Source organism: Podarcis raffonei, chromosome 6 (assembly GCF_027172205.1).
Source record: "Podarcis raffonei isolate rPodRaf1 chromosome 6, rPodRaf1.pri, whole genome shotgun sequence".
NCBI lineage: Eukaryota > Metazoa > Chordata > Lepidosauria > Squamata > Lacertidae > Podarcis > Podarcis raffonei.
Genome location: NC_070607.1, coordinates 35,364,776 through 35,389,210, shown reverse-complemented (window position 1 = coordinate 35,389,210; position 24,435 = coordinate 35,364,776). Strand labels below are relative to the sequence as shown.

Below are 24,435 nucleotides of genomic sequence, written 5' to 3'. Positions count from 1 at the left end.
ACGGGGTGAAAATGAAAAAGGAGGGGGCTGTTTCGGAATGGCAACAGCAAGAATGGATAAGGGAGGGATGACTGGGAGCAGATTGTGCTGAAAACACCCCTGCAAAGTTGCTAGTCTGGGAAACTGTTCCACTTGATGGTAAGCCAAATCTGATATTACATTGGTATACCACTGCCAAAGACCAAGCACGCAAATAAGGAAAACGAGCACGCTAAATTTCATTTCGCTTTTCTCAACTGTAACTTATTATTTCTGCTCATTCTGTTCTTTTTATATCTGCGGCAAGGGTACCTCCAGCCTGTGTGCTTTATTAGGCCCAGCAAGGTTCTAAAATTGGCTCACAAGGCGGTTTCCCCCGAGCCACATTCACCTGCCCCTCAAAATGTTGACATCAGGTGTGGGAAAGACAAAGATTTAGCCGAAAAGGAACAACTGAGAGCCTTAAAGTGTGCTCCCAGTTGTTACTTGGCAAGCAGGGTTTGTAATCAGCGGCTTTAAAATCTGGTGCAAGAGCTCCCAAATGGAGCCAATCCCTGCTGAAAGCAATCCTTGCAGGGTCTACCAATCAGCTGATTGGGCAGCTCTTGCAAACCCTGTTTCCTTTGCCTGTGGAGTTTGAAATCAAACCACATTGGGGGGGACGGGACAAAAAAACACTTTCGGTCTCACCCACCTGCTTTTTAAAATAGAAAACAAGGTATTTGTTTTAACAAAACGAGGTCTGTTCTGGTAAAACTGTGAACAGCATGCCAGGAAGAGACAGAAAGACCGCTTTTATCCAAGATGTGTGGTACAGTATAACCCACTGGCATACATCTCTACACTTCTTCCTGCCAGATTTGTTATAATAACCCTTTAAGGATTGTGCAATCTATTACATGACCTCCTTGCTGGGGGGAAAACTGAGGAAGGCTTCTTGAAATTATTTAAACAGACTGAAAAGCTAACACATACCTATTGGCCTCCCAGCATACTTACAGTGCTGGCAGAATTAATGATATTGATTCATTTGTGAACCGCTTTAGAAGAGCTCCAATTTAAGAATGTGCATAAGGCCAAGCCTCTTTGAGTTTAGGGAACTGGGTGGATAATTCTTTGGATCTTGGCCCTTATCAAAAGCAAGCAATTTATTATTTGGTTGGTCACATCTGGTTTCCTGTCGATTCACCTACCTATGACTTTGCACCTAATCATTCATAATCAAATTTAAAATGACTGGGGGAAACTGACATGCAAATGCTAACCAGCTTAAATATAATACATTAATAAACAAGTTTGTGAAGGGAGCGGGAGAGTTACAAATCTATTGTTTCCCCAGAAGTGTCTTGTAATTAATGAAGGTACTTTTCTATAAGCATATGCTATACTGAAATGGATAACCCATTAGGAAACAATCTAAATCAAGCATAGTGCAATATCAAGGAAGCCCATAGCATTATGCCATTTAACTGAAAGTACTCCAGAAGAAGTTTTAGATCCCATTTTCCCGTGTTCCCAAGATAAAAGGCTTCTGCAGGTTAGGCTAGCCTAATGATGAGTAGGAAGGTATAAGAAAGTGCAGGTCAGTGAATAATGTCATCTCTGTTGGTGAATAACAATGCTGAAGCACATGACATTAAGTCTATTGCGCATAGCACACTAGATATGAATCTTTTTACTGGTGACCTCTGAGATGGTTCTAGCTTCTGTGACACACAACTAGAAGGCAGTGTCTTCACCGATTTCCAAGCTAGTGGATACCAGCTGACAAGACAAATTTGAAATGCCAATGGCAAAGCATGCATTTTCTGGTGAGCGAAAAGCTGCTGCCACTTCTTCCCAGCTCAGGAAGCTGCAAAGTCATTGTGAGGAGCAGGCAAGAAACAACATCAGAGATGGAGAGGAAGCGGTTGGAATTTGGTGGTTCTGACCCAATCAAGCTTTCCCCACATCAGATCCCCTTTTGTGCTGAGCATCAAGTTGCTTGTGAATATATATATGCATGTGTGTGCACGTGCAAAATTATACACACAATATTTTTAACAAATAAAAGCATCAGTTCCCATGCTATACGACCGTACTGGCCAGAATATAAGCCACACTTTCCCCCCAAATTCCGATTGTAGAAAGTCAAAGTGGGGCTTATATTCACGACCTTACACCGCCGGCAGAGCGGTGTGGCTCCCCCCACTCCACCAGGAAGCAGCCCAGGAGTGCGTGGCAACGGCGCCTGTCTCATCCGCGGATTTCAATCCTCCCCCAAGCAGCCAAATTTTTAAGGTGTGGCTTATTTGCAGGTGTGGCTTATATTCAGGCCAATACGGTATATTTCCGCAGCATGATTTTATAAGTATTAATACATAAACATTTTATACAATTTCATGCATTGTATGTATCTGTCTATGTGTCTGTTAGTTTAAAAAAGTGGGACTGTATGTGCATGTAATACGCATATAATATTGTAAATGCAATACATATAAATATGTATATGCTATGTCTTAGAACTGTGAGGTTTTTAGCAGAATAATTTTAGCAAAATAATAATAATTTCTCATTGAAATCAAGGAATAAAATGGGAATTAGAATAAATCATTGTCAATAGGTCAGGGTTTTTAAAAATTAAATCCCAAGGTGAGAACAGCAACTACAGGCAAGAAAATTCACAAAACCTGGAAGCATGCAGTGCTTCTATTATTGGGCATATCACTCCAGATATCAATTCTCTCACTAGTGACCTGTGAGATGGGTCTGACTTGTGTAGAACACCAGAAGAAGAACCATGTTCACTTATTTCCCAGTCACAACTATCTGGCATTGCTGGCTCCAAGTCATTTTCTGCCACTCACACAATATCTTGCTGGTAATGTTTTTAACTTACACAACCTTCATCTTGTCTCTGTATCGAACAGTACCAATGTTTCCCCAATTCCCTCTTTTCACCTGAACTCATCTGCTATTGGCCTTTGTTAACGACCTGCTTCCATTTTTTGTTTCTGTGCCATTTCTGTGCCACTCTCTGCAACTGGAACGATTTATACCTCTGTCAAACTACACTCAGAATGGCTTCAAATCCTTCTTCAAAACATTCTTCCTGAACCGTACCTTTCCAGAAGCAACACAACTTTCCTTTTTTCATACCACCTCCTGTCAGCTACACTAGCCTGACTTTAGACTGCAAGCTCACTGATGTTCCATACCATGTTCTCTTAGGTTTAAATAAATTTAAGTCGAAACAGCTCACCAAGGTAACCGAATCAAACTGGAATATTTCTCACAAGAAAAGGATATGAGATGTTAAATTTAAACAGGCCATTATCTAAAACTTGCCAGTAGAAATGCAGTGTGGTAGATAACGAAAACACTGTTAAAGATAAGCCACTCCATTGGGGATCATCAAAGTTATTGAGGGAAGTAGAAAGAATTCTTATGCGAGTAGGAAAGGTGTCATAAACCAATCTATAAGAAAATAAAAAGCCCCCCTGAAATGTCACCAAAAATAACACAATTAGAAATACCAATGCCCTTGCTAGACAGTGTTGGCAACAGTTATGTTTTTAGCTACTTTATTGAGTGATTGTTGGAGGATTGTCACAATACAGTGTTTTGACATGCCACAATGAACCACACTTTCAGAAGGTGACTTGAGAAGGTGTCGTTAAAAATAATGAAAATCAGTGTCAATGAATCTGAAAATGTAACTATAACTTCTCCCCATGACCCAGAAATCCTTCAACCACCACAGTCAGACACTGCTAAGCAGAGTACTTAAGCACATTTGTATGCATAGAATTTCCTCTTCATTAACACAACATAAAAGATTAATAATGAAACCCACATTGCACATCAGTAAAAATCTTTATGCACTGAAATGTTAATAAAAATAAATGAAAACAGCTATGTAGGAATGGTTCTATATAATACTAATGACATTTTTGTCTACTCAAATTTGCTGAATCCATTAAATCTGAGATGGTCAGCACACGGTGGTCTGAAGGCCTCAAGAGGCCCCAGTATCCTGGCAAAAATGTTCTGAAATCTTGAGAATGACAACTTTCCATAGCTGGTTTTTAAAACAAAAACAAACATATTTCACTTTATTAAAACCCATGTTTTTCAATTTTAACCTACAGATCAGAGTAGATGGACTTGCATTTTACTCATGGCAAGGACCCCAAAGCTATTTTATTCTTGGTCCCTCCCTGTTTTCAGTAAAAGCTAACTAACAGCTTCAGTGGCCTCAACAATGCCACTTTCATGCCTACAAAATCTGAGTTTCCAGTAATCCACTCACTTTACCTGTGACTGTTTTTTAAAACAAGACTAAGAAAGCATTGCCAAACAAGCAGAGATCTTGGTCTCTGTTCACTACTGAAGAGGCATGACTTAACTGTGCACACACTCATGACAGCGAGCATAGGACCAAAGCTCTGTTCATTGCTACGTATAATAAAACTGCAATGCGTCAGTGTCCACAAACTCTTTGCAATGGAGGACGATGGGGAAAGAAGTTGTGTGGTAGAGATCACACAACTTTTCTTCCATCAGAGAAGAAACTGTGACCCATTCTGAATCAAAGTAAGGCACATTTCAGTTTAGTTGAGTGCTATTTGTAAAACTGCAATGCTTATATGTCCACAGTATGCTTGCAAGGGAGGAGGATGGGGAGAAAAAACATTTGAGGACCAGCATTACACTACCTGCCACAACACTGTCGATGGATGCTTTCAAAGAAACAAACAAATGCAGAAAAATGGCCGCCAATGAGTGTATTTATAGCTGTGATCAAGAGGGTAATGATAAGAGCTTAGAATCACTCTGAGATTACAAAGCACATTCACACCAGATATGAATGGTTCTAGACAATAGTCTTATCATGTTAGCTATGTGTGGAATACCATGTGCTCCCTAGTCAGTGCTGCAGATAATCACACGTTTCTGTGTACAGACTAGATGCCCAACACCTTGCAAACATTTCGTCAGAGGCCTGTAGTCTATAGAGTTGTGCAAAATATATTCCAAATGAGGAACTCTAAGACATACATAGTTAATAACCGGACACCACGTGGATGACACTGACGATGACGGATGAATAAACGTTTTCAGTCTCATACGTCAATGTCAAAGCCGACTTTCAAGAAATTAGCAGAGGTCCTTGTCATTTTATTAAGGAAATGCACCCATGTGTTAACAATCCCTCCCTGAATACTGCAGAGAGGGCTGACACAAACATTCAGATTCTGCAATTTTTGTAAATCAAATGGCACATTTCTAGTCATTGCATTGCAAACTTGCCCACAGACTTGCTTCCTGACTACAAAATGGGGGGAAAACATACTGTGTAAATATTTGTCCATAACATTGAAAGATGAAACACTAATAGCATGAACAGATCAGTGCTAAAATCAAGTAAGTACATTTTGAGATGAAAGTAGATAAATACTAAATATAATAGTCAGAAATCAAAGTGTAAGGATATCCATAGGTCTGTATGCAGTACAGAAATGTCATAACCATCTCCTAAAATATCCTTCCTTCACATGCTATAAAAAATACGTAAGTTACTAACCCTTCTTTGGTGACCTTTTGGATTTCTTTTCTTTCATTTTTTTCTTTTCTTCCAATCTGAGTAAGGTCGAGATAATGGGATATTTTAATCTTCTCAAATATAAATGAAGCTCCTTAAGATCTTTCACTTCTTTAATCTGTTAAAATCAACATTTCATCTGTCAGAGATATTGCTATAGCAATATTCCAAAAGTCTTCCCATCAGCAACACTCATTTGGCTATATATTTTTTACTAACTTTATTGCTATCCATTTAATGATGCGGTAAAAAAAATGCTAATTCTTCTTTTCTACCCTTCCTTCAGAAATTATTTGTCTCTCTAGGCAACATCACTGTTTGCATGGATGAGTGCATACTTGTTCCAACCTCACATCTCTATGCTCCTTGAATAAATTCCAGCTTTTAAACTAAACAACCCTTTCACTCATCATCTGTTACACCAAGATGCATTTCTCTGCAGCTTGTAGCTGGCAAGGGCACCTTAGCTTTATCTGTGCAAACAAACAAAGAAACTTCTCAGTTTGAGCAGAATCATATGCTATTCTTGGGGCATTTTTAAATGACTACAGTGGTGACTAAACTGAAGTCCTCTGCTTATGAGCACATAGGCGCAAGTGAGCTCGAGTTAAACCCAGATCTGTGTTCAGAAAGTGGGGGGGGGGGGAATGAGGTGCCTCAGGGTTCCATCCTCACCCCCATGCTTTTCAACATCTACATGAAGCTGCTGGGAGAGATCATCAGGGGGTTTGGGCTGGGTGTTCATCAGTATGCAGATGACACCCAGCTCTTCTCTTTCAAATCAGAAGTGAAGGCGGTGAAGGTCCTGTGTGAGTGTCTGGAGGCAGCTGGAGGATGGATGGCGGCTAACAGACTGGGGTTGAATCCTGACGAGACATATGTACTGTTTTTGGGGGACAAGAGGTGGGCAGGTGTGGAGGACTCCCTGGTTCTGAATGGGGTAACTTTCCCCCTGAAGGACCAGGTGCGCAACCTGGGAGTCATTTTGGACTCACAGCTGTCCATGGAGGTGCAGGTCAATTCTGTGTCCAGGGCAGCTGTTTACCAGCTCCATCTGGTACGCAGGCTGAGACCCTACCTGCCCACAGACTGTCACGCCAGAGTAGTGCATGTTCTAGTTATCTCTCGCTTGGACTACTGCAATGCGATCAACGTGGGGCTACCTTTGAAGGTGACCCGGCAACTACAACTAATCCAGAATGCGGCAGCTAGACTGTTGACAGGGAGCGGTGCCGAGACCACCGGTCTTCAAAGACCAACATTGGCTCCCGGTACGTTTCCAAGCACATTTCAAAGTGTTGGTGCTGACCTTTAAAGCCCTAAACGGCCTTGGTCCAGTATACCTGAAGGAGCGTCTCCACCCCCATCGTTCTGTCCGGACACTGAGGTCCAGCACTGAGGGCCTTCTGACGGTTCCCTCACTGTGAGAAGTGAAGTTACAGGGAACCAGGCAGAGGGCCTTCTTGGTAGTGGCGCCCGCCCTGTGGAACACCCTCCCACCAGATGTCAAAGGAAAAAACAACTATCAGACTTTTAGGAGACATCTGAAGGCAGCCCTGTTTAGGGAAGCCTTTAATATCTGAAGGACTATTGTATTTAATATTATTTGAGCTAATGCAGACTCTTGCAGCTATTATGTACTGCATGGATATTTACTGAAATTCAACTTGCATTCACCTACTATGAAATATGTAAAAGGGCTGTCAAATGTCAGTATTTCTACATTACTTGTATGACCAAATACAATGTGCCGGTCCTAGACCATTGAGAGGATTTGGTTATACCTATGAAAGTTAAATTCATAAGAAATGTTTTGTCTCAATCCAGTGAGACAAATCCATGAGCACAAGCAAGGTGGTTTAAAATCTACAAATACTCCACAGAATGGAAACTTCATGAAACATTAGAAAGGCAGACCCAGAATTTAACAAGGCATAGCTGCAAAAACAAAACACCTGTACCCTGGTGCCCACCATGTGTTGTGGACTACAAGTCCCATCAGCCCCAGCCAGTATAGCCAATAGTCAAGGATGATGTGAGTTGTAGTCCAAAGCATCTGTGGTCAAGCTAGGTAAGGTAAAGGTGCCCCTGCCCATCAGGGCCAGTCGTGTCCGACTCTAGGGTTGCATGCTCATCTCGCTCTAGAGGCCGTGAGCCGGCGCCGTCCGAAGACACTTCCGGGTCACGTGGCCAGCGTGACGAAGCTGCTCTGGTGAGCCAGCACCAGCGCAGCACACAGAAACGCCGTTTACCTTCCCGCTATACAGCGGTACCTATTTATCTACTTGCACTTAAGAGTGCTTTCGAACTGCTAGGTGGGCAGGAGCTGGGACCGAACGACGGGAGCTCACCCCGTCGGCATACGATCGGCAAGTCCTAGGCACTGAGGTTTTACCCATAGCGCCACCCGCGTCACCGTGGTCAAGCTAACCTGGTCCAATAATTTTGGCATTTGTCTTACCAGCTGAAGCCTGTAAAAGCAACTTCTAGCCCCCAAGGCTAGTGACAAATCTGGATAAAGGACCACCCTAAAGCTCTGAACTAGCTCCTTCGGAGGAAGTGAAAACCTATTCAGAACAGGCGACTGATCAATTTCTCTGACACAAGAATCACTCACCCAAAGATCCCAAGGATTCAAATCAGCTTATTTCTCCTCATCCAGCCCACCTCTGCATCCAGACCCAGTCCAGGGCCTGCACAGTCTCTCCTAATCCAGATGTTATACAGAAATAGAGATGAGTGTGGTGACACCTGGCCCCAAAATCCCCTAATGAATGACTTTATGTAGGTGTTAAACATTGGAAGATAGAATACCACCCTGCAGCACCCCATGACACAACTGTGCAAATTTGATTGTGAGATTTCTACTAGGGCAAGCTTTTAATAAGAGGAAACTGTCTTCCTCAGTAGCTTAGGGCTTAAGGAAAGACGGGGGCGGCGGCGTGGACAGCAAATTCCTAACAGAGTTATGGAGAGGCATGCTTCTGAATTGTATGCTCACGCAATGATGCCTGCATATTGGAGCCACAGGCCACCATCACACAAAGTGGAAGCAGATGTTGCCCACCCTATCAGAAACCATTTCATGTCAATTTAAAATATATCATTGCAATTCCTAGCGATGGAACAAGCCATTTTCTTTTGTTACATCCACTCTAACACAGATTGCAGCCACATTGCTTTAATAATATTTGCTCTTATTTTTCGGATGTAATTTAGACATATCAATGTTGAAATTCGTTCTGCTAGTTTCTCCAAACAGACTGCTAGTATTTGTTTTGAAAAAGCAAATAAAAGGAAAGAATTAAGACTTAAGAAAATAATATAAAATGCTTGTATATGCTTTTTTTTTAATCGACTTTGTATGATTGCATCTGGTAGTTCAAAACTCTCATTTTGTCTATTTTTCAAAAAATAAATAATTTAAATACAGTATATTTTTTCACTGAGTCCTAATGACTACTAAGCAAACTGCAGTTCACAGACCATCAAATTCTGCAGAAAACCCTTCGCAGAGTATTTAGATTCATTATGCAACATATTTAATCACATCTGAAAAACATGAAATGATCAAGTATATAGGATTAGATATAAATGTATATTTCCTTACACCTAAGAATTAATTAATTAATTAAAACTCTTTATTTTCAGATTGGTGAGCTGGCTTTAATGGTGACCTCAACAAGGTGATTCCAACTTCAAGGGATGCAAGACAGGGATATCTGCTAGCCTCCCTCACTTTCCCCCCTTCAATTTTCATATAAATAATATTACCCCAGATCTTCAAGGGCCTCAGCACTTTTCTCCTACAATTCTTAGCCACAAGCTTTATGAGACATTTCCTCAGAGACCTTGAATTATTTTGTGAAAAGGAATTCCTTAGCTTGAGTTATGCTGAAACTAAGATGGTTTGTCTGCTAAAAGTTCACACCTACATAAGTGGAAATAGACTGTATAAATATAGAACAGATTAAGAATTGTAAGTGTCTGAGAATTCAGTTCAATCAGAACTATACCTGGTCAGGGCATTTGGATTCCATAAGGCTCTCAACCCTACAAGTAATCATAGCCATATTTACCTTTACTCGCAACTGAGGTGGTAACTTGGTACCCACTGCACTTAAGATTTTGGGGGGAAAGGTAATCCCACAGGCGGTATATGGTGCAGAAGTGTGGGATTGTGAAGATGCTGTCAAACTGGTTACCCTTCAAAACTGCTTTCTGAGGTCATTATTGGGATCCCATTGTCATGGTGAAATTTGTACAGTAATACCTCATGTTACGTCCTCTTCATGTTACGTTCTTTAAGGTTACATCCCGCAGTGACCCGGAAATACCAGAAAGGGTTACTTCCGGTTTCGCCGCTCGCACACGCACAGACATGCAAAATGATGTCACGCACATGCACAGAAGCGGCGAATCGCAACCAGCGTGCGCAGATGTGCCGCTGTGGGTTGCGTTCTTTTCATGTTGCGAACCGGATTCCAGAACGGATCCCGTTCACAACCAGAGGTACCACTGTACTTAATTTGAATCTTCCAGGATTCCCACTGCCTTACTTCTGTACTGGTAAATATAACATCATATACCAGATACAATGTTGCCCAAAACGTGTCATTTGGAGCACATTTCTAATAGATCTGTACAAGGTGTACAGAATTTACAAGTGTAAATTCCTTATAATCAAATATGGACAAATTTCCCAGGGTTCTACTGATTTTCCTTGGATCCACAGAATGATTCTTGCTGCTAAATGTAAAATGCAGATTCTCTCCTATAGTTTTTGATAGAGCTGTATGCAACTCATGGCCCTGATGGAGAAGGAAAAGGGTGTCTGTCAGGCCAACCCACACCAGGCCAAGCTGGGTACCATCTACCCAGCCTGGATCTGGTTCCAAAATTAGTTCAGGGGGAGGGATAATGCTTAATTAATTGTTTAAAACCTCAATTAAACATACAGCAGGCAGGGAGCATGAGGGAAGGAGGCATTGCCTCTCCTTCTCCCCACTCACAACTAAGGGGGTGCAAGTCTGTGGGTTGCTGCATTGCAAGTGGCTTTCCTTCAGCAGCAAGATTGATGCCTCTACAATAATCCTGCAGGATGGTGCTTTAGGCAAGAGGCATCAGGTAAGCGGGAAAGTGGGGCATCATTGGGCTCCTACCATCTCCTGGGACGATGCAGTTTTTGGCCAAGTATGTCTCAGCCTTTCAATAGGGTTTTCCAACATGATGCCTGCCTCTCCTTTCTGCTTGATGCCTAACAGTCCTGGATCACTCTGGACCACCCAACCCGACCTGCAGCGATCCGTAACTATCTCAATCCAACTCAGGCGACACCTAAATCCTGCCGAATATGCCCAGTTTGCCTCGGGAAAATCTGATGCACAACCCTAGCTTCCAAATTAATATATAAATAGCACACTTACTGTGATTCCAGGGGCATGCGTTTTGATCTCCGCATGCTGTTCCATCTTAGTCAAAGCTGTCTGCTTCACATCCCTATCAGATCCTAAAGGTGGTAGCCTTAGTCCACCTCTCATGTAACGTTTATATCGCAGAACATCTTGCATAGGAACCAGGCTGTAAGAAACAAAGGTTTGGCAAATTTATTTTAAGGAGGTGAAAACTCAAAGCAAGGTAGTGATGATAAACACAGCTCTTATTGTGCCTTAATTATTTTTAAGTATTTTCCAAAGCATTATTCATGCTGTTGACAAATAAACCGTGTACGTTGCATCAAAATGTGACTGACAGAACACTGAGATCAAATTCCTTAATTTTAATTTCATCTTCCCAGTATTGGAAGTATGCCCCCACAATCTTTAATGGGGATTTCTCCCAGGTAGGTGTGGATAGGATTGCAATCTCTGTCACTATATGTATATTACTGAATTTGCTGAAACTTGTCACAGATACATGTGATATATGTGAACAAAATCTCTGATAAAGCCCTGTAGAGACGCTGAAAAAAAGAATAGGAAAAGTGTGGTTAGCTGTCTAAAATTAAAGAAAAGCTGAAAGGATCACTGTATTCAAGCTTAGCTTAAATTTAATGTGGGTTTTCTCCATCAGGAAACAGGCTATGAGAGTACACATGACTCACAAGAGCACAAAATACTGCTGTACCAAGTTATGATAGCTGAATGCTACTTGCTTGTGAAAGGAAAGGAGGTGGAGCCTGTCACCTTCTTCAAACATGCATTTAGTGGTATGAAGAAGGAGGAGACTACAATTAGGATTCTGCCTGAAGATCTATGGATTGGACTATGCAGTTTTAAAGAAGGAATGGGATGTATATTTTCAAACATATCTCAGCAAAGCACATTTTACTATGATCAGAGAGAATAAGAGTGCAGTCTTATGCATGTTTACTCTAAAGTCAGTCTCACTAAATTCAGTGGGTCTTATTCTCAAGAAAGTGTGCACTGAATTGCAGGCTGAATTTTAAAAATGCTGCTGTTCTCTCCTAAGCATACTATGTGACAATGAAAACATCAGTTCTAACTGTGATTGGAGTACCCTGGGAAAATAATTCGCTGTGATTAACGCTAGGTATGTCAATCAAAATGAAAGGTCCCTACATATCTCTACACACATCGCCTCTCAAGCTCAAAGCTGGACATTTTGCCAGTCAGATTGGTTTCACTTTATCAGAGAGAAAAAAGATGGCCATGCATTTTCGGGACAGAGAAGGCTACAGAGTGACTCAGAAACTTATGAAGTCTTGGTGCCTCTGGGGCAGCTCAATTGGTGGAGCATGAGACTCTTAAACTCAAGTAGGGTTGCCTGGTGGGGGTAGGAGCAAAGTTCTTGAGCTTTTTTCAGTTCTGCTCAAAGTTGATGAGCTTTCCTCCCGGACATTTAAGGGATTTCTGCCCGGGCACTATTTCCGACGGCCAAATCTCCTCTATGTCTGGGAAATTCTGAACACATGGTGACCCTAACTCAAGTTCATGGGTTCAAGCCCTGTGTTGGGCAAAAGATTCCTGCATTGCATGGGGTTGGACTAGAAGACCCTTATGGTCCCTTCCAACTCCATGGTTTTAAAACAAAAATGGGGGTAAATCTTAGGGGAAACAATTTGAAAATGATCTTCAAAGTTCATGGAGCTGGTCAAGGTATTTACTTAACAACTAGAAAGAGTTAAGCATATAATTTTTATAATGTAACATACAGTCCCTTTTAAAAAAGATTGACAAAACATTATCCACAGAGGGCTTCATATTAACATAATAATGAAATTATTTTGAAGACATTGGAGAGGCACTGACATTTTTAGTATTATATACTAGAGGCTATTAATAACCTGTAAAATGCATAAGCATGAAGGAGAAATATGTAAGGTGTATGCTCTGAACATCTATTAGCAGAATGCAACTATGCTATGATGTGTTTAGGCATTAAGAAGACTTAATCTCTTCCTGAAAAATTATTAAGTCTTTGTAGCCCCTTCTTAGCATTTTCTTTCTAGAATACTAAGAAGCTTGTGCATAAAATTCTGAAAAAGCAAGTACACATGCAAGTTCTTTTGCAAATGACTTTTATAAGTCCTTCATCCAATCCAAACTCTACATTTTTATGTTAGCCAGTTAAATCAATGTTCAAACCTTTGAGATTCACTTCTCCTCCAGCCTTCAATATGGGAACAATAATATATAGACAACAATTTACAGGGCTGCTGAAAAGTGTGTGAAGTGTTTTGAACACTCTAAATACTATGTATTGTTATTTATTATAGCTCTCAACTTCATTCTTAGCTAGTTAATATAGAATTGAGTAACTTGAGATGATGCCTGAACTTATTCTGATGGATATCACAGTGTACTGAGAGTCAATTTTCAAATGTCCTTTCCCATCACTTATTTATTTAACCTTAGCCCAAGGGCTAGCAAGTAGTATCAGCAACTTTTACTTAGAGAAGACCCCTGACAGGGTCATAATAATCTAACAGCTATACATCTTCTAAGGAGTCCTCTGCAGCCAAGCTCCAATGGACTCAAATGCAACTACTGCTATTCCTGAAAAGCTAGTTTTCACAAATTAGTAGAGTTTATATAAGTATTCCACTATCATATGTGCCAAAAAGATCCAGCTTATAAGAAATTGTTACTTGGATCTTAAAACACTTGTTTTGGTGTATATGCCTGCAAAGCCATTGAAATCTTCCTAACATCCCACTGTTGAAAGACATTCAAGTTTGTATTTCTATTAAACTTTTCAACAGCACACAGGTTTTCTGTGGATGCATACCATGGTGCCAATATGTAAAGGCATGCATTTTATGTTTCATATTCGGTGCACTCTCTCTTCAAAATACATTTGGCTCAGGGAAGACGCATTTTGTAGACTTTTCATTAGTTGAAAAAAAGGAAAATTGTCACTTCCCCAAAGAAAACTTGACCTGTCTGCCAAAATGATGCAGAGTCTGTCACTCTTCATCAGAGTAACAGCTTGACAAGATTATCTTTAAAGTAGCTTTCACTTTTCATGCCAAATGGTTGTGTGTATCAAAACAAAGATGGCTGTCAATATTCAGTGTTGCTTTAAGCAACAAGATATGTAGATAGATAGCACAAATACATAGACTTCAGGTGTGCTCTGAGTCTCCAAAGAAGAAAAACAAACAAAACTTTAGAACTACAGAGATGCTACAGTGCTAAGCAGTGCTGTCCCACAATAGGACATATTTCACTTTGTCCCCATCACAGCATTTCTCCCTTTGCTCTACTGTTTTTCTCTTCCAACCAATCAGTCCTCTTCCATAACTACCACTGCTTCTTCACTTCCTCCTACTGGCCAGTTTAAAGGCCCCTAGGGATTATCATAGTCCTACCATTACTTTCCCCTCCTCCTCTGGGGAGGAGTTCCAGCATGTGTCAGTCCTTGCATGTGACTGAAAGTGGGAGGAAAGGAGATTCAAGAGACTGCTCCTACAGAATAGCCTTACAGTGGACTTCATCATTCACTTCCTCGATCAGCCAAGAAACGGCTCTTGAACTGCTCAAATGAGCTACCTGCAGCTCCTGAGCTAGTTGGGCTTTTCAGTCCGTACAAATGACCAGTCAACCCAACATGGTATGAGAATCATTGATCTAAACTGACAACCTTTCAATTGCTACTCAGCACAAGATGCTGGAATTGATGGAGAGTGTTTTGACAGATGTGGTTTGCTTGCTTGCTGAATGCTTCACAGAACACCATCTGTGTACAAATAATACAAAGGCACAAGTCAGTGCTTTTCATCTTAGAAATTATGATGCTAAGCATGAATTTAACATCATCTGGTGTGGGGTGTAGTGCACCCACGACATGAATGCAGAATACCCTGGAGAATATACTTTCTTTCAGATATCACACTGAAAAGACCAAAGAAAACTTTTAACATCTGAAATATCTCCGTTAGTCATTCACAACACTTAGGCACGTGCATTTACAGCAACAAAGTCCGTGAACTTTTACTATGCATATTGTTCCCCATCATGTATACTAATGCACTTCTGCTGCAGCCACTCTAGGTAGCATAATACTTTTAAAAGTTTCACTTCCTGCAGAAGTTTGGGGTGTGTGTTTGCACATACAATGGAGAACACCAAGCATATTAAGAACCTAAGTCTTGTCATGGCAAGCACACGTACAAAGGTGTCCTCAGCTCCAGTTATGCTAGTATTTTGCTGCTCTCTTCCCTGGACATGTTTGTGCAATTTGGCAACTATGCTCACAGAAGCTGAATACTGGATTTAATAAGGTAGCATCAATTCTTAAATTCCTTGATTGAAACATTATGTGAAAAGATTGCAAGTGCACAGTAGTGTGTGTATCATAAAGAGATTAAGCACAGTCATATTTGAGGGGGGAAATCCCTCAGCCACCTTAAACAGTTAAGTTAGTTACAGTCCACACCATTTCAGATTTTAAAGAATATTCTTTGTCTCCCTAGAAATCAAGAGAATTTGCCACCCAGTGAAAAGTGTTCATTTCAAAGAAAATGTAGCCCTGATTGGTCCAACACTAGAACTCTGCTAGTTCACAGCGTCGGCACAACGTCTACAACAGCAACAGGGAAAACCAAACGGCAATTGTTTTCCAGCTGTTATTAAGGAGCAAAATTTGAGAATAAGAACAAATGCAACCTGTAACAAAAACTTGCAGTGTGGAGTGTTAACTTTTCCTATCCGTCACTATACACTAGCAGTACAGTGGTACCTTGGTTTAAGAACAGTCCTGTTTAACAACGATTTGGTTTACAATCTCCGCAAAACCGGAAGTAGTGTCCCAGTTTGAGAACTTTACTGAACAGAATCCGAATAGTGGAAGGGCACCAGCAGCGGGAGGCCTCATTAGGGAAAGCGCGCCTTGGTTTAAGAACAACTTCGGTTTAAGAATGGACTTCTGGAACGGATTAAGTTCGTAAGCCGAGGTACCACTGTATAAGCTTTTACATATGCATTGCTGCAGCTTGCACATGTTTAAAATGTGAAATTTTAAAGTGAAATCTATTGCTGTTATTCCACTAGCTGTTGACCCAGTGGAGGCATCAGTTGATGTAAGAGAAGGGGACACAAATTCTGCCCATTCTTCCTTCTACCTGTGACCCTAAAATCTTTTACAAAGTATTGGGGGACCCTGCAGAACAGCCTTTGTTGGGGGAGGGGAGCTGCAATGCACTCCATACTGCAATATTACAACATCTAATAGGTTCCTTAAAATTCTGTGTGTAGACTACATGAAAGGAAAAAAGTTAATGCCAGTGACACTTATTTCTGGAATATTATAGAGTGCAGCTATTCAGCTCTGACAAATTTGTCTAAATGATCAATTGTTTCTGTGCATATGTTAATCTACACTTTAGCTGTAGAATGCCACTGTTGATTAATTCTATATTTATTTGCCTTTGATGCCTTGCTATGTGTTTATAATCTGTTTTGCAATGTCCTATATATGTTTCCTCACACCGAATATCACTTTCATGCACACATCTGAATGACAGCGTATTTTTTTAATAATTAGAGGTTATAAAACTGGGAACCACTACAAGCTTGTGATAATTAGATGAAATAAACCCTCCATGATGGGAGAAACATTTTTTCAAAAGCTTTTCATATTCCAAAATTGTCACACAATCCAAGTGTTTGCAATAATGTACGATATTCTTACAACGTTCAGTGACATCGTTTAAGCTATTATGGAAGACTGTGAAGGCAATGGCGTGTTAAGTTATCAAATACTGTGCAAATATTTAAGGTTCAATACCATTTTTTTTCCATTCAAGGGGAATAAAGAGTCAGGAGTTTCTGCTGCTTTTGCAACACCACAAAGTTAAAAAATAGAAGGCACAAAATGTTTTAGATTACCTATAGCCTGCTTCTATCCACACAGTTCCAAATAATAATAATAATAATAATAATAATAATAATAATAATAATAATTAATTATTTATACCCCACCCATCTGGCTGAGTTTCCCCAGCCACTCTGGGCGGCTCCCAATCGAGTGTTAAAAACAGTACAGCGTTAAATATTAAAACTTCCCTGATGTCTTTTAAAGATAGGATAGCTGCTTATTTCCTTCACATCTGAAGGGAGGGTGTTCCACAGGGTGGGTGCCACTACCGAGTGGCCAAACAGAAACTAATGAAGTAGAAACTAATGAACAGAAACTTAAGTTTCTAGAATATCTACTTCTCACAGGCCCATATAAGAACAGCGTAAATAGTTGGGCCTGATGAACATTTACTGTTCCCAATCCTAATCCTGCGAAAGCCATCTAATTAGATTTTAATTTGATCCTGACTTGTTTTTAGGAGGTAATTTAATTATTGTTTGATTTTATACTAATGTTATATATTTGATGTTAGCCGCCCTGAGCCCAGTCTTGGCCGGGGAGGGCGGGATACTAAAAAAATTATTATTATTATTATTATTATTATTATTATTATTATTATTATTATTAAAATGACTTGAAAAATTACTAAAAATTATGTTGTGAGTTTCCATAGATTCCAGCTCCAGAGTCGGTATTACTATCACAACTAGGAGCCAGAATTTATAAGAACTTACAGAGTACCTGCTATGCTCAAGGCTCAGTATCACATAGGAAGCTCTGTATAAATATAAACTCATTTTTTATCCCTACATACACTTACAGCCAAGAATTCTGTACAATATGTCTTTCCCGTCTGCAAAACAAAGATCAGTTTATACAATGAAAGGTCCAGTGTTCAGACCAGAAGCCAAATATCTTAGTACAAAAGGGGGTTAGAATGCTGTCATATATACCAAACGCTTTCCCAGCTCAATGTCACAAACTATATCGGTGCACCAGCAAGAAGACATTACTTCCGTGTTGTAGCAAGAAGACTGCTGCAAATGTTTAGAATCAGAGTGGCAGTGGATTTTTTTTATGGATGCAATAGTCCAAAAACTATTAAAATTAGTGTATGCTTTGCCATGGGTCTTTTAATGAGAAGTGGATTGCACACTCTTGCTCCCCAAATTACTGAAATAATGCATGACTGAAAAACCACTTGACAGATCAAGGAAGCAGCAACTCTGCCCCTTTAGTTATGAGCCATCTGCTGAACAGTTTCCCTACGCACAACATTTTTAAAATTAAACTGTCTCAACATATAACTACACCCAAACATCCATTTCGAGAAAGCTTGTAATGTCTGCTATGTTGCATTGCAGACATATTTATTTGTGTACAGTAAGATGGCTGAAAAGTCAACTTAAATTAGCTACTCTGCCCTGCATGAAAACAGCTCCTGATTAAAAATAAGCAAAAATACACTTACCACAATACTTTTCTAATTAAATATCCTCTTATCCATTTCTGAATAATCAGGACTGGCGAATGAAAAGATAGGATGTAATTGATTTTGGAAATTATCTTTTTTACCATTTCCATTTCTTCCTGAAATGTAGTTTCCTACAAACAACAAATAATGAGGATTTTTTGTAAACATACATGAAAACATATTTTCCCCAAAAAAATAAACAAATCATGCACTTTTCTAATTTTATGTTATGGATCAGGCATACTGGCCAACACTTGCCCCCTTAGTTTTCACCAGTAAATATTATATTTCATACCTGATAAGGAACTGTCTTCATTTGAAGCTTGGTAATTGAGCTCACAAAAGATCATAAATCCCCCTATGATTGGATCGGACAGAAACAGCATTCATCCTTTCTGGAGAGTTCTCCACACCCCCGCTTTACATTTAGTAGTTAGCCAGTGAGGACAAGCATCACATTGCTGCCCCCACCAGCAGAAAAGCAGACCGGGGGCAAGGATAATCATGTGACGGGTGCTGTCAGGGCTAAAGCTTCTAAATGTTACAGTAGAATCATAGAATTGTGGAGTCATCTAGTCCAGGCATCCCCAAACTCGGCCCTCCAGATGTTTTGGGACTACAATTCCCATCATCCCTGACCACTGGTCCTGTTAGCTAGAGATGGTGGGAGTTGTAGTCCAAAACCATCTGGAGGGCCGAGTCTGGGGATGCCTGATCTAGTCCAATCCCCTGTAGGGATGCTATTCTGGGCCCCAGTTTAATACTCTCCATTTCTATCGGTTCTCTCACTCAGGTTTCTTACTGTGCCATGTGAACCGGGTCTGATTTACCAGGACCAAAGGACCCAGAAAGGGGTCCTAGAAGCAGATCTTACCATTCAAAGCACATCAGTCCAAGCATATTTCTTTTGTGAACTAAGTGGTTTCAGCCAGCCTTGCATTTAACAACTTGCCTGGTATCCACAGGTGAGCAGGAATTCCATACAGGTGAGTGAGCATCATTCCTCCTCCACCAGTTGGATTTGTTTCCATTCTGGCTACAGAGGAAGGGAAGACAATTCTCTTGTCTCTGTCCCTTCCCCGCCAGCCTGTTTTGCAGAAGGCATTTCATTTTTGCTAGTCTGAAACAAAGCTAACTTCATGTATTTCCATGCCAGATGTTAAAGAGGGGGCTCTTTTGAAGCCAGAACCAAGGCACATGCTACTAGCATCTTAACAGGCTAGTAAAAAGAAAAATGCAGCCTAGTCACATTTTGTAGGTATATTTTTAATGTTGGCTTCAATGAAGGAAGGCAATGTTTTTACATTTGGAACATTTCACTGAGCCAAGGAAAGAATCAAAATTGTATAACTAAACAAAGACATGAATTCTAGTCCTAGCACCTGTGAAACCATTGTTTCTCCCATCTCTAAATGTTTCTGTTAATTCAAAACAGATAAAAATTCAGATGCTTTAAATTTATGAAAACATTCATTATTTTTAGGATTATCTGATGAACAATAATTGTAACTGCAAGCCATGATGATTTGCCACAATAATGAATACTTGCACACAGGGTTCCTGGCAGGCAAAGAACTTGGAATGCTCCATTGTGCTTGCTGGATTTCAGCTAATGGCTACAGATTATGATGACATACTTGAAGCTTACTATTCCTATGAAGGCATGCCTTAAAACAAACAACAACTAGATAACTTACCTTTCCAGAAGTAGGGCAAAAATCAATATAAAAGCTAGGTGTAAAGGGTTTATATTTTTCAGGAAGCCTCCAGTCTTCTATTATTTCCTCATCAGAAATAACATAGTAGTCCAGTGCCTTGAGTGAAAAGATGCTGTTAACAACAATATGCCTATATGCGATTTTCAGGCACAGGGGAGTGTTGAACAAGGTGAGAGCGATCAGATTAGGGCAGAAAGATAACGAATGCACATCTTCCAGTGCTGAAATGCTGTTATTATGAAGATACAGAAGCTGAAGTCCTGCCATGTTTACCCAAAACATTGGGCCCGGAAGTTCTTCTATCTGAAACAGAATTGAAACACAATTTTGAAAGAAAGGAGAAAAAGGTACAGTGGTGCCTCGCAAGACGAAATTAATTCGATCCGCAAGTTTTTTCTTCTTGCGAGTTTTTCGTCTTGCGAAGCACCGTTTCCCATAGGAATGCATTGAAAATCAATCAATGCGTTCCTATGGAAACCGCCTTCAGACCAGGTCCAGGGACAGTCTGTCCCCCGACCTCTTCTGAAGGCTGGGGGGGGGGACAAGGGCTTTTCTTCCCACCGCCAGCCTTCAGAAGGCTGTCGCTGTCTCCGCTGTCGAAGTCTCCGCTGTCGAAGTCTCCGCTGTCCCGGGGCTTTTAAAATGCTGGGGGTCGGCAGCGAAGGCTTCACTGCCGCCCGCCAGCATTTTAAGATCGCCCCGGGACAGCAGAGAAGTCTCCGCTGTCCCGGGGCTTTTAAAATGCTGGGGGTCGGCAGCGAAGGCTTCTCTGCCGCCCACCAGCATTTTAAGATCGCCCCAGGACAGCGGAGAAGTCTCCGCTGTCCCGGGAAGGCAGGTGGGGGGGAGCAAAGACTTTTGCCCCCCGCCGGCCTTCAGAAGAGGTCCAGGACCTCTTCTGAAGGCCGGCGGTGGGCGAAAGTCTTTGCTCCCGATGGCCAGCATTTTAAAAGTGGTCCGGGATAGCGGGAAAGCCCTGCTATCCCGGACCACTTTTAAAATGCTGGCGGTGGGGAGCAAAGCCTTTCGGCCCCCGCCGGCCTTCCTGGACCTCTTCTGAAGGCCGGCGGGGGGCGAAAGGCTTTGCTCCCCACCGCCAGCATTTAAAAGAGGTCCCCGGAGATTTCCCTATGGGCTTTCTTCTTGCGAAGCAAGCCCATAGGGAAATTCGTCTTGCGGAACGACTCAAAAACGGAAAACTCTTTCGTCTTGCGAGTTTTTCGTTTTGCGAGGCGTTCGTCTTGCGAGGCACCACTGTAAATACGTTGTGTAGTGTAGTGTAAGTAACCTGTCAAACCAAAATTGCTTCCTCAGCCAAGGAAGTCAATGATCATCCGCATATTTTTATTTATATATCAAAGACAACACTCCCGGTCCCAAGATGCATGTGTGCTATGATGTGTGATTGAGATTCCCCCATTCACTTCAATAGGAGGGAGCAACACAGTATCCTTTGGAGCAAGAGAACATGAGAATCTCAACTGAGTGCTTCAAAAGTAAAAGGTAAAATTCCAGCCTTCAGGGGGGCGGGAATGTTGTGGAAAATAAGCAAACACTCCAAGTGGAAACTGGAATACTTTTCCCACCCGACTCCCACCATCATGAAAATGCTGACATCATTTTGGGTTCTTAATATCAACATTTCAGGATACAACTTATAGTTCTTCAGACAGCTAATTTCATACATTAGGTATTGTGAGAAATACAATTTTGGCAATGTTAAGAAGGCCACATTTCTATTGCAATAATGACCGGAAGAAACAGAGGATGTGGGGTTTAGCTCTCTCGCCAGCCCCACCTCTCACAGACAAACAAACACTCTCTATTGTTAGAATCAAAAATACTAAACGGTGGAAGCTCCTGCAGCATAAATTAAGCCTACACCAAGAACCTACAGGAACAAATACAAAAACTGGCTAGTTTCCCCAAACCATACTTTGTATGTTAATTTTTAAAAATTTGCTCACCTGGTTGTTATGAAGATCCAGTTTAATTAAATTAGTGCAAGACTCAAGTGCATCAATATTCACAATGAAATTTCCAGACAAATCACATATTTTAAGTGAAACGCAATACTGCATCTCTTTTAGATTGCATAAATACTGAGTGCGTATCCTGACCATAACAAGATTTCGCAGCTTCTTTGCATCTTTTTGATCGGCGGTTTGCCCATATTGGAGTAGCAGACTTTCAGAAGGAGAGACAAGGTACTTTGTAAATTCCTCCTCCATGGTTGTTGATCTCTTTTACAGTTTCTCCATGAGATATCTAGGGGGGGGAGAGAGATTACACAGTAGGTTCCATTTATTCAACTTTCAAAAGAAAAATTTCAAGTACCCTAAGGAAATATCCAGCTGGTAGTGACAACACCCCCTGCTCTATTAAAGGACTAACAGCGACAGGGAAGGCAGGCGGGAAGAAAGAAATCTAACAGACTATTTGAAAACATGTAAGCAAGTGCAAAATTCTGCTGTTTTTTCCATGTTATCACAATAAAAGAAAACACTAAGGAACTGTGTCAATAAAAATGGATAATGTAATGAAAACAAAAACAGTGTACCTATAAGCTGGAAAGCATACAGGCAAACACAATGAATTGTACTCTAGGTCAAAGTGTTTTCTAGAAACAGTGCAAGACCTTTATATTCAGGGTAAAAACAATTAGGGACTAGTCATCAACAAGATCTTTTGTTTGTTCAATGAAAGTGCCATTTAAACATTTATTGTTATGATGTTTAACTGAATCTCCAAGTATAGGATAAGTGTGTGTGTGTGTGTGTGTGTGTGTGTGTGTACAGAGATGTACACACACATAAACACATATGGAGAAAGAAAGACTAAAGTGGAATTGGAGTCAACATACAGGTATGCACTACTAATGCAATTTGCTTATGATGTGACTTATCAGTGAAAACTGCTTGATCAACTTGACATATCCCCTTGTCTCCAATGCTGCTCCCCATCACCTGACTGTAAAAGTACGTCCTTCCTCCAACTCGGCTGCTACTCAGGGATATCAGCCATTTCCTGCAGCATAACTTTGGCCAATGCTAGAAAATCTGCAATATCTACACTGAACTAGTAGCTTCTTAAAGCTCAAGATGGCGATTCCGTCTCCTTCAGAGAATACTCCCATCATGCATTAAAAGGTAAATGAGTATGTAACAGAACCGCAAGTTCAGTAGAAAGCAGCCTGAATTTTCTACTGGGGTTGGAGTTGATCAAATCCCTGATCAGGGGAAAGCTGGGGGAAATAAGCTACACTACAGATTGAAATTTAGCTGCTTTTAGTATGTATGTTGAAAATAGTAATAAAAAAACTTTTAAAAAACTATCTTGTACAATGAGCACCATTACTGAACTGGCTAAGGAATGAAAAACAGATACCTGTACCCTATAATCCAACCTATATTTGTGCCAGCAAAATTCCACTGAGGTCACTGGAGATCTGCCAGAAAACTAATTTATGATTTCTTCAGCCTTAACTGAGCAAGAGATAAATTAAATGAGGCTATATTTTAAATTAATTTTTGGAGACGCACCTCATATAAGTCTGCTTTGTCATGGTTTAAAGAGATGTCAAATTAATATTTACTGGATTAGTGAAGAAATTTCAGAAATATATTACTTTTATTTTTAAAGTAAGGAGACCATCAGCACATTTAATTTCTGCCCTTATTTTAAGGGATGGATAAAGTAGTCTTTTTGTTAGGACCAAAACCAGGGTTTCATGTACTTTTTGTGTGATTTCATACAGAGGCTTCTGCCTTATTTTTAAGACTTCTTTTATTGCAGGATTTGTGCATGGTGAGACCATATCAGAGGGCATGACTGCTTCATTTCCTTTCATTTGCACTTTGTACTTTTATAATCCACCAAAGACTAGATTTGATCCAACTCTTAAAATTAAAAAGAAAGAATAGAGCAAAAGTATCTGACAGGAGCCACAACATTATAAAACGAGCAATGATATAGAAAGAGATCTCCACACACATTTATACATCAAGAAGATCTCGGCGAATATCAAGATTGCCAACGCCTCCCTGCAAGGACATTTCACTTGCATCAAATCAAACGAACTCATACGCTCGCATAGCACTTAGTACTGAAAATGCTTGTGGAGACATGAAAATATATAAGCCAGTTTAGCAGAACAAGCAAGCCAGGTAGAACGTGGCTCGTGGCTCATTTTTCCTTTGGCCGTTTGTAAAAAATGAAAGAAAGAATATAACGGAGCCCATTTGCTAGAAAGGAGTCAAACCAACTGACCAATGGCAAATCTGTAAAGGAAGAAATGGTTTAAAAAGCATTTTCAAGAGCCAACCTAAGAAGAACCTGCTAGATCAGGCCTGTGGTCC

General features: G+C 40.6%; 1 protein-coding gene across 9 annotated transcripts in view; it reads right to left on the bottom strand.

Moving 5' to 3' along the window:
- LRRIQ3 (leucine rich repeats and IQ motif containing 3) overlaps positions 1–24,435 on the bottom strand; it is a 45,840-nt gene that overhangs the window by 10,986 nt on the left and 10,419 nt on the right. For 8 of the 9 annotated variants that reach the window (XR_008331009.1, XM_053392057.1, XM_053392052.1 and 5 more), the window contains 5 exons: positions 22,045–22,345; positions 20,057–20,380; positions 18,357–18,490; positions 10,990–11,143; positions 5,546–5,681 (listed from right to left, as the gene is read on the bottom strand). Coding sequence is in view for 8 of the 9 variants with exons in the window: in XM_053392057.1 (XP_053248032.1) it covers positions 5,546–5,681; positions 10,990–11,143; positions 18,357–18,490; positions 20,057–20,380; positions 22,045–22,308 (1,012 nt within the window). In the remaining variant the exon portion in view is untranslated. Of the gene's footprint in view, positions 1–5,545; positions 5,682–10,989; positions 11,144–18,356; positions 18,491–20,056; positions 20,381–22,044; positions 22,346–23,737; positions 23,977–24,435 lie in introns of all 9 variants that reach the window. The other variant, XM_053392054.1, reaches the window with a different exon arrangement.